The following is a 10,324-nucleotide window of genomic DNA, read 5'->3' on the forward strand; positions in this document are numbered from 1 at the left end:
AAATGGCAAATATTTGTGTAGTCGTACAAAAATGAAATAAAATAAAATCATCGTAAAGAAAACTCATTTGACATTTTGCGTGGAATGATCACGAAAAGAAATTTTTCATTTTTAAATTCCTTAAATCCAACGAATCTCTGTAGTAGAATATAGTAGAGACTAGAATAAGTTTCATCGAATGAAAGATCAATAATCTAGATACACACATATATACACATATATACCACGCACGTACACACATATAAATACATATATGTTTCATGTAAGACAATGTCGCAGCTTGCTTCTTCTTCAACGTTCTTTACCAATTTAGCCCGAGGAAGAACTTGGTTGTAACGAGAACGCATTACGTCTGCAATTATGGTGTTTCTCCTTCGAACAAGATGACGAGCAAGAATATGATAACAGAGGGTTGTGTAAATCGCGGAAGAGAAATAAAGAGAACATATATGATGCTTGTGTATTCTTGCGAAATCAGATTATTGCTTCGTACCTACCGAAATCCTTCATTTTTCGATGTACCATGTAATAAAGGGTAGAAAGAGAGAAGAAAGAAGGAATGAAAGAAGCAAACTCTCTGGACGATCTGATATTTCAGGAAGGGAATATTAATGTCCGCGTGGACCTCAGGCAAAGGCAAAGCCAGGTTCGCGAGATTCTACAACGCCCTGTGCCGCCCTTTGTATGCCTACCAGCCGCGACCTACGTAATACCTCGGCACTCCATAAAGCTAATGAGTCACGGGAAGTTCCATGGGTTCTCTCGACTGGCAACAGGTGTTGGTGCTCATTTTCAGAAGCCTATAACTCGCTTGAACTATTCCTTTTCTGTTTGCCAATTTGCTCGCTAGACGTCGTACGAAACTTGACCTATTCTACGCTTACATGATGGTTAATGAAATTGATCGATAAGGACGGAAAATTATAATATCTCATAATATGTTAAGTTTTGAATTATATTGTCTCTTTTTTCTTTTTTTTTTTTCTTCCTTTCTTCACGTCATTTCCTTATTCTTGTAAAAAAAAAAAAAAATTATGGAATAAACCGAAACTGAAATATCATCCATCGAAACGTTAAGAATTTCGGACGAAATTCAAGGAACAACTTTTGGCAAGGAATCGTATTTTAATGATTTGCATTGTCCGTGAAACGAAACGATTTGTAATTCTAAGAAGAGGAAAAAAGGAAAAAAAAAAGAAAAAAGAAAAGGAACATATGTATAAAGGTGAAAGGTCGGGATTAGCGTTGCTAACGTGAGACCTGTGGAATAAAGTATCACGATGCTTATCCAAGGAACGTCTAGACGAGCTCGTGAGTCATAGAAGTATGCACGTGAAGGCTGTCGAGTGTTCGCTGCAAAGGATCTTAGATAAGAACGAGAGGTGATCGTTTAATTTCCAACATACTGAAATCGAGATTACTGACTATAACGCGCTTCTACGTGTTATAATTTCTACGCGTATAAATAATGATAAAATGAAACAGAAAGCCAATGGAATGTTTTCTCTGAACTCGGATATATAGAAATCTCATATCGAAACACGTCATCAACTTGACAAATGCCAGAGATATTTCATAGTTACATGACACTTTCGCAGGGATATAGTTGATGATAACGGAAAGATGTTGCTTCCTGGTCCAGCGAAAAAACCTACAGCATCTTCCGAGAGATGGAAGCACGATCTCTATGATCCTTCGTTTATACTACTCTTCCTTCCTGACCCTGATCTAACTGAACGAATAGATATTCGGTATGATTAAAATCGACATAAACATATGCATATACCTAACGTTGTTATTGTATATATTTACTGCAACAATCGATATAATTTTGTAATACGAAACAAACGATATAGAACTTATTGCAATGACATTACAAAGTACAATAAAAATCATATACAAAAACAATCTACTTCTCAAATAAATTTATTATTTGTTAAAATTAAACGTTAACACATCGAAGATCATCTTGTATAGACGTCTTGCACCATCGTTATCAGCAACATTTTTCAAGATAACAAGAATAACTTCAATATAAAAGAATACTATTCGATTACACTCGAGATAATATATATTATTTGTCATTAAAGAAAAAAGAAAAAAGAGAAAAGAAAAAAAAAAAGGAAAAGAAAAAAAAGGGGGAAGAAAAGAAAAGAGCCTTGTAATAAGAATGGTTCAAAAATCATTTTGGACTGTGCATCGTCGATTATATACGAGATAAAATAATAATAATAATAAAAAAAAAAAAAAAAAAAAAAAAAAAAAAAAAAAAAAAAAAAAAAAAAAAAAAGGAAGAAAAAAAGACGAATATTGAAACGAGTGGATTCTTCCCCCTTCCAAACGAAAGCAAGAAAGAGAACCCGTTTCCTTGTGACCGTTTCTCGTACGCGGCCCACGCGCCACACGATGCGGCCGCACCGCTCGAACGTTTCGAGCGGAATGACGATCTCACCCCCACCACCCACGCATACGACGCGCGCGGCACGCTCGTCCTCGAGTAGCATTTAATGGTGGGGGTAAGCGTGCGCCAATGAACTCGCGTCCGTCGTACGCCGCATCGAATCTCGTATACGCGATTGGTCCTTCCAATTTTCTATCTCTTTCTCTTTCTCTCCCTCTCTCTCTCTCTCTCTCTCTCTCTTTCTCATTCTTTTTCATTCTTTCTCTCTCTTTTACGCATTAAAAGCGTCGTGCGTCCTATCGTTCTATCTCTCTCGTTCTTACTACCTGGCACCCTTCCGTATCCCTTCCAAGCGTTAATCCTTCTCTTCCTGCGCCCTTTTCTCTCCCCACTCAAACCTTTCCATCCCTCCACTCTCCTCGCCACGCTTCTCTCTACCTTTCAATTATTTCCTTTTTTCTCTCCACCACCACCGCCACCCTCTCCTCTTCCCTCCCCGCCCCTTTCGGATCATCCAAGACATGCCTAGTCGCACCTATCTACGAATGTATGTATTTACTTCTACGAACTACCCCTCTTTTCTTTTCTCCTCTTCTTCTTTTTCCTTCTTTCTTTTTCTTTGTTTTTCTTTCTTTTCACTTCGACCTACCATTTTTGCAAAAACCCTTATTGTCGTATTCATATATACGCGTATACTCATGACATACGTATAATACCATTAAATGTTATCGATGCAAAATTTATCTTGATTTTTTCCCTTTAAAATCATTAATGTTTTTTGTTTTCCTTTCGTTTGTTTTCTTTTTCCTTTATTTTTTCTTGTTTTTTTTTTTTTCTCATTTAACCCTGATGTCAAATAGATTATTATTTCTTACTGTATACAGACATTTGGTAATTGTTCTCATGAAGTATTATGTATAAGCGTTTATAATGATAGCGCTGATCTTTGAATTGGTGTTTTCGAAAAATGACTGACGTCAAGATATCAATAAAGTCGTAAAAAGAAGCGAATATTTTTCCGGTTAAGAGATCACCTCTCCCGTAGACATTGAATGTCACGTATGCTTTTCGTAAGACTGAAATGAAATTGCGATGATGATAATGGCATTATAAACTTCCACCGCGAGAGAGGGAGAGAGAGAAAGAGGGAGACAGAAAGGGATACAATGTGTATGTATCTCGTAAAAAATTTTCCAACGAAGGAATAAATGACGTGTAATACTCAAAGCATCTTGTTACCATAAACAAATTTCATACTTCCCCTCTAATTATTTCGCGGAGATGATTTTGCCGTCATTCGTTTTAATTGTAAGCAACGCTGCAAAAGTCCCAAGAAAAAATTGAATATACGTCTGGAGTTCACACATGTATGTATGTACGTGGTACATATTCGTGAGATAAACGATATGACGCGCGTTAATCAGTCGCAAAGATAAAAAGCAATTCGATTGGTGAGAAAGAGATAGTGAAAGAGAAAGAGATAGAGAGAGAGAGATAGAGAGAGAGAGAGAGAGAGAGAGAAGTAGCCGCAGGCACGTGCCAGAGTGCGCGCGCGCGCGCGCGCGTGCGTCAGTTCAAGCGGTGGCACTCGGCTATTTTCGAAGAACGTGATATAAGACCCGATGACGTTGTTGGTAGACGCCGACGTACATATGCGGCTGACGTTCGAGCGTATGCGTGGTCGCTCGCTTTGAAATTACTATTGCCACTTCGATCGATCGGATACATCTAATACATGTACATATATATATATATATATATATATATATATATATATATATATATACATATACATAAATACATATGCGCAAATGATCAAGCCATCCGGTTTTAATGACCTTTCGATGCATAGTTAGATATATAGCCAGTTACGTAAAACGAAGGTTGTAACTATTGTTCTTTTCCTAAGATACGAAAAACTTAATCGATATTTATTTATTTATTTATTTATTTATTTATTTATTCTCTTTATATATATATATATATATATATATATATATATATATAAAAAGAAGATACATTTTTTTATCCGATCACATTGTGCGATTTTCCAATTAATATTCCCTTTTTCATATTCGTGCCTTTAAAACATTAGATTGGGATAATATACATCTAATGTCGAAATTTTAATAACGATAACTTTACTGAGTACATTGCATAATTTATTTCAATATAAAATATCCAAAGGCAACTTAACGTTTCGCTTAGGATTTTCTGTACTTCGGAGATTTTCAAAGTTTTTCCCTCGAGACCACGAGAGATGATCTTACAGTTTTCTCGAACAAAACGAGTATTCCACGAAGGCAGAAAAACACCACCTCGCCTTGGTACCTGTCAAAAAAAAAAAAAAAAAAAAAAAAGAAAAAGATAAAAGGAAAAAAAAAAGAAGGAAAGAAAAAGAAAAGGAAAAGCGGAGAAAAAGAAACAAAACGAGAAAGAAGGAAAATGGCGAGACAAGAAAATTACAAAGAACATAGTTCACGATAAGACTTTTTAATCTACGACGAAGATTCCCCTCTTTCCTTCTCTCTCTCTCTCTCTCACTCTTTCTCTCTCTATCTACTTCGATAAAAAGACGTCCGTTCGAAGATCAGAGGGGCGCGTGCGCGCGCGCGCACTATCCCCACTTGAAAAATTTCGCTGGAAAGGCTCTCGCCGGACTCGTGAAGGGGCCCGCCGGGGGTCCGTAGACCGCGACCGTCACGTCGCCGCGAAGAGAAGAGAAGAGAAGAAAAGAAGGAGTGTAGAGAAGAGGGAATGGGGAGAGTGGGGAACAGCCTCAAAGGCGACCGTCCGACCGACGGAATTTCAGGAGGGGCAGGGGTATGGCTAAAGCGGGGTTGCGGGGAGGGAAAGGGTCCAGGTTAAACCGTCACGCGCAATCCCCACTACTTTGAGTTCTACCCCTACTACCCGCACTCGACGGGAACGAGCGCTACGTCGGCCGGCACGCTCCAACGTTGAACACGACAGAAGACTCTCGTTCTTCCTCGAGTAGTAGTCAGTCGAGCTCTGACAATCGCTTCGAGCAGTCAGAGACTACTACTATTAGTACTACTGTGCTTTAGACCGCCACGAGAAATAGAAGTTTCAACCGATATACAGAGAGATAGATAGATAGAGATAGAGACATAGTGGACAAGAAGACGATCTTCCCTTTTTTCAACTTTGTTTGTTAAAAGGGAGAGACGGAGAGACGGAGAGAGAGAGAGAGAGAGAGAGAAAGAGAGAGAGAGAGAGAGAGGACCAGTCCAAGTAGCAAACTCCTGTAGACTTTTTCTATTTCTATCTTCGACATTCGTGATCACAGTGTTAGAAGAGACATATCATCATCTTTACGTTTTGAATTCACTTGGATTAAAAAACAGTGCAGTGTGCTTACTCCGATTCTTCGAATCGAGCCTATTTTCCTTCATTTTCAACACTCCATTGAAATTCTGTGATAAGTCGAAATGGTGACCGGAGTGGGTGCTACGATGCCGACCGGCGGCGTCACCGTGGGCGCCACGCCGCCCACGCAACACGTACCTCAGGAAGCCGGACAACCACCCGCGCAAACTGCCACGACTACGACCACTACGAGAAGATCCGGAGAAAATCGACGGGTCAGTGTTCCTTTTTAGTCTTGGGGGGAAAGAAAAAAAAAAAAAAAAAAAAAGAAATAAAATAAATATCTATCGCGTCGAACGAAATTTAGTTTCCGCCTAAGTGCAACTTAAACGAATTTGATTGTATTAGATTTTTTTTTTATTTTAATCTTGCAAAAATTTTCATACTCGTTGAAAATTTTCTTCCGTTCTATTTTTCTTCGAATCATTCATGGAAAACTTACAAAGCGAAAAGATAATCTTTCCCATCTCTCTTGAACCCGCACCTCCGTATACCGAATACCCTCTCTGACCTGCTGTTTCATTTCTGTTACAGAGCAATAAACCGATTATGGAGAAAAGACGCCGTGCCCGCATCAATAACTGTTTAAACGACCTGAAGACCCTTATTCTCGATGCCATGAAAAAAGACGTGAGTATTTGTACTTTCCCATTGCTCCTGATTCATTAAAATTATCAACATATTGAATTAGAGAATTCGGAAGTTATCGTTTAATTTTCTTATCCTTTTCTTTTTTCCTTATCTTTTTTAAAATCTTTGAAAAAAAAAAAAAAGAAAAAAATGAAAAAAAGAAAATGCGATTCGATTCGAACTGACCGAACCGTCGGCTAACCGTTCTCTGTTCTTTTTCTTTTTTACAGCCAGCGAGACATTCGAAACTAGAAAAGGCGGACATCCTTGAGATGACGGTGAAACATCTGGAGACGTTACAACGTCAACAGGTAGCCTTAGCCGCAGCGACGGATCCAAACGTTTTGAACAAATTCCGTGCAGGCTTTACGGAGTGTGCCGGCGAAGTTGGCAGGTTTCCCGGATTGGACGCATCGGTAAAGAGACGTCTGATGGCCCACTTGGCCTCATGCCTAGGACCAGTGGAAACGAGTAACAATCCTGGTCAAACGACGACGACAACGACGACGACGAGTACAACGACGACGGCTAATCAACAGCCGGTTCAACCAGCACCGCCGACCACTCAACTGCAAGTGCATATTCTACCGCAAGTAGATACAACGCCGAGAATTCAGGTGCAACAATCAAATGGGATTTTCTTTACGAATGCAAATGGCACGGGCTTGCAATTGGTTCCAACGAGGCTACCGAACGGTGATATCGCGTTGGTTTTACCTGCCGGTGCTAAGGCAACACCAGTGACATCCCCATCATCCTCGCCAGCACCTAGTTCACCTTTACCTACTCTCATACCGATCCCACAAAGAACGGCCAGTACCGCATCAGCTTCCTCGTCGTCCTCTTCCTCCGTCGGCTCGACCTCCACCTCAGCAGCAAGCCCAGTTGCTTTCGAAGCACCTCCAGCAGCTTTCCGTGAACAACAACCACCTACCAACGTCTATGTAACCGGCAATAGTCACCGGGACGTTGCTACCTCTCCCGCTAATGGTTATACCAGCGATCCCGAATTCGATCCTCGTGTTTATAGTCCACCTTTGCAAAAACCACTTGCCCTCGTAATGAGAAAAAGCGTCATGCCCGAGCTCGAAGACAAACCATGGAGGCCGTGGTAAAGTGCCGTACAGTGAGACGAACTTTTGTGCTATTTCGTTTGATTTTTTTTTCTCGATGAACGGACATGTTCCTTGCGCTTGCGCCTGCGCTTGCGCACGCTTATCTTTCTTTTCTTATTCCCCGTACGTGAGTTCATGTTGATCAATCGTACGTGGACATTGAGTTGAATGTCGATGAATTTTGCGCGAGTGCGTGTGATAAACTGTCGAACAAACAAGGCGGTGCCTTATCTAGTGCCTTACGAATAATACACGTACCACGTTCATGTGTCCTATCGAATTCGTTGATACGAATCGATAGGCGCGAAAAAAAAATGATTAATTTCCGTTTCGCGATGAGTTTAGAGAATTCATAAGTTTTTTCTATTTTTTTTTTTTTTTTTTTTTTTTTACTTTTTTTTTCTTTTTTCTCTTTTTTTTTTGTTCTTTGTTTCCTTTCGTGTACATACCTTTTAGAATTAGAATTGTATTTTTAAGTGCCTTACACAGCAAGATCACCGACGTCTTCCATTCTGTTTAATTATGTTTTCTATTATATTTTTCTCATCTACTTATTTCCCATCTCCTTTTTTCCTCTATCTTCTTCTTCTTCTTCTTTTTTTCTTTTATTAAATTTTATATATATATATATATATATATATATATATATACACATAGCGTTATTGGCACCCAATCGACAAGATACGATGCCAATCGACACAACCACGACTCTGTAGATTTACTATGTGAAAACTAAAAATGATCGTGAGAATATGTAGTATACGATCGAGCCGGATAAAGAATTGCGATTGTATGTGTGCGTGTGTACGATCCTATTTATATTTATATTTAAGTGCAAAGATGTTGAATTTATAATTATCTTCTATTTGTCAAAATAGAAAAAAAAAAGCTGACGCTTATTATTGCAAGAGTATCAAAATAAATGTTGATCTCTTTCGTAAACATTACGATTGTCTTGTTTCTCGATATTAATCCTTAAATAAATCTCAATATCCTTCACGACAAATTCCATGTGTCCTATTTCCTGGAGTAAGTAAAAAAAAAAAAGAAAAAAAAAAAATCAAATATTATTTGATCAAATAATTTTTTATCATTTAATTATCGAAATATTCGATCGATCATACATATATATATAGATGATAATGTTAAAATCTGATAACGATATTATCAATTCTGAACGAGAGAGACTCGACGAATGTCTTGCGTCCTACTCGTTGCACGTCGAGATCAAACTGACCAAGACTGAAGAAACTTTTTCTACCAAAGCACTGCTGCCACCTTACGGCAGATTCTGATATTTCTGCAAGATCTGAAAGCCGTATTGGGTTTTAACAGGAGTCCCAAAATCTCTTCCCCCTTCCCATCTTTTTCTCTCTCTCTCTCTCTCTTTCTCTCTCTCTCTCACAACATGGTGCGTTGGATCCAAGGGCCAGTATGTTTAGAACCTGCTGCCTTCTGGTGGAACTTCTTCGAACACTTTGAGGCCCTTCATTGGGCCGGTCATTCCCTTGAAGGGAACGAATTCTTAACTCTTATGATAAAAATGTGCGTTCGAAGATATTAAATTTAAAAATAAAAATAACAATTATTTTAGATCATAGAAAAATTGTTATTTCACGAAGTTAAAGAAAAGATAATGATAATGTTTAACCGATGACTATAAAACTTCTTGATCGTATCTTTCCAGAACACATTTCTAAGACCAATCACGTATGGCAATTATTATCGGCGTGTTAAACCTTTACCATACAAACAGCCATTAGTAATTTTCCATTAAAACGTCAACGTTGCTTGACTCAGATAAGACTTTCCACAAGCGGCTTAACAAAATATTAGTTATAGTAATCTCTCTTTTTCTCTCTCTCTCTCTCTCTCTCGATATTTTCCAATTCATTTTCCAGGTAAGGCAATGAAACATTTAGTTCTTCGAAAGTGTTAGGAATAGAAATAAGGAAAAAAAAAAAAAAAAAAAAAAAAAAAAAAAAAAAAAAAAGAGAAAAAAAAACTTTTTAGTCACGTTCATGCAAAGAAGAAGCCGATATACATAAATGCTTATGATAATGATTTCGAGCAGATGGCGAATAGCGAATCTTAAAGTGGTAAACTCCATAATCGACCATTTCAACGTAGTCTTTGCAAAAATCGACGAGACTCTCATTACCATAACGTTCTACTCATTCTCCAACTGTCTCTCTCTCTCTCTCTCTCTCTCATTCTCTCATTCTCTTATAAGCAATAGTAACTCATCTTGATTCTATCTCCGTCAAGCTCTCAGCAATTTGTGACCTGGACGAAGACGAGACTACCGTGCCAGGCGCAAAACATGCGAATGACAAATTGCATGGCACCTTCCGTTTCTTCGACGAAGTTCTCATCATCTATCGTCGTCAACGATCGTAGCTACTCCTCCCACGTTTGCCAAGGCAAACGAGGGTCAAGGATGAAATATGCGAGTTCTGATAACTACGAGAAATTCCTTCTTTCGTCGGTTGAAATAAATATAAAAAAGAAAAAAGCAAAAAAAAAGGAAAAAGAAATAAAGAGAGAGAGAGAGAGAGAGAGAGAGAGAGAAAGAGAGAGAGAGAGAGGAAAAAGTACTCGTAAATATATACAAGCGGCTTACTTAATGTTCTAAGTCGTTTGTTAACTCCAAATACGCAATTTCACTTGAGAGGAAAAAAAAAGAAAAAAAAATTGTTATCACCAGTATTGATATAAAAAAAAAAAAAAAAAAAAAAAAAAAAAGAGAGAGAGAAAAAGAAAGTAAATAAATAAATAAATCGTCCTA

The 10,324-nt window shown here is 38.3% G+C and overlaps 1 protein-coding gene across 1 annotated transcript; it reads left to right on the forward strand.

The window, feature by feature from the left end:
• The first annotated feature begins 5,341 nt into the window (after window positions 1-5,341).
• LOC124954145 (protein hairy-like) lies at window positions 5,342-8,483 on the forward strand. The gene is made up of 3 exons (XM_047506612.1): window positions 5,342-6,006; window positions 6,326-6,421; window positions 6,652-8,483. Exons 1-3 carry the CDS (start codon window positions 5,854-5,856, stop codon window positions 7,534-7,536), a joined length of 1,134 nt encoding a protein of 377 aa, XP_047362568.1. The 5' UTR covers window positions 5,342-5,853; the 3' UTR covers window positions 7,537-8,483.
• Window positions 8,484-10,324: the final 1,841 nt, after the last annotated feature.

Source organism: Vespa velutina, chromosome 14, assembly GCF_912470025.1.
Source record: "Vespa velutina chromosome 14, iVesVel2.1, whole genome shotgun sequence".
Classification (NCBI taxonomy): domain Eukaryota; kingdom Metazoa; phylum Arthropoda; class Insecta; order Hymenoptera; family Vespidae; genus Vespa; species Vespa velutina.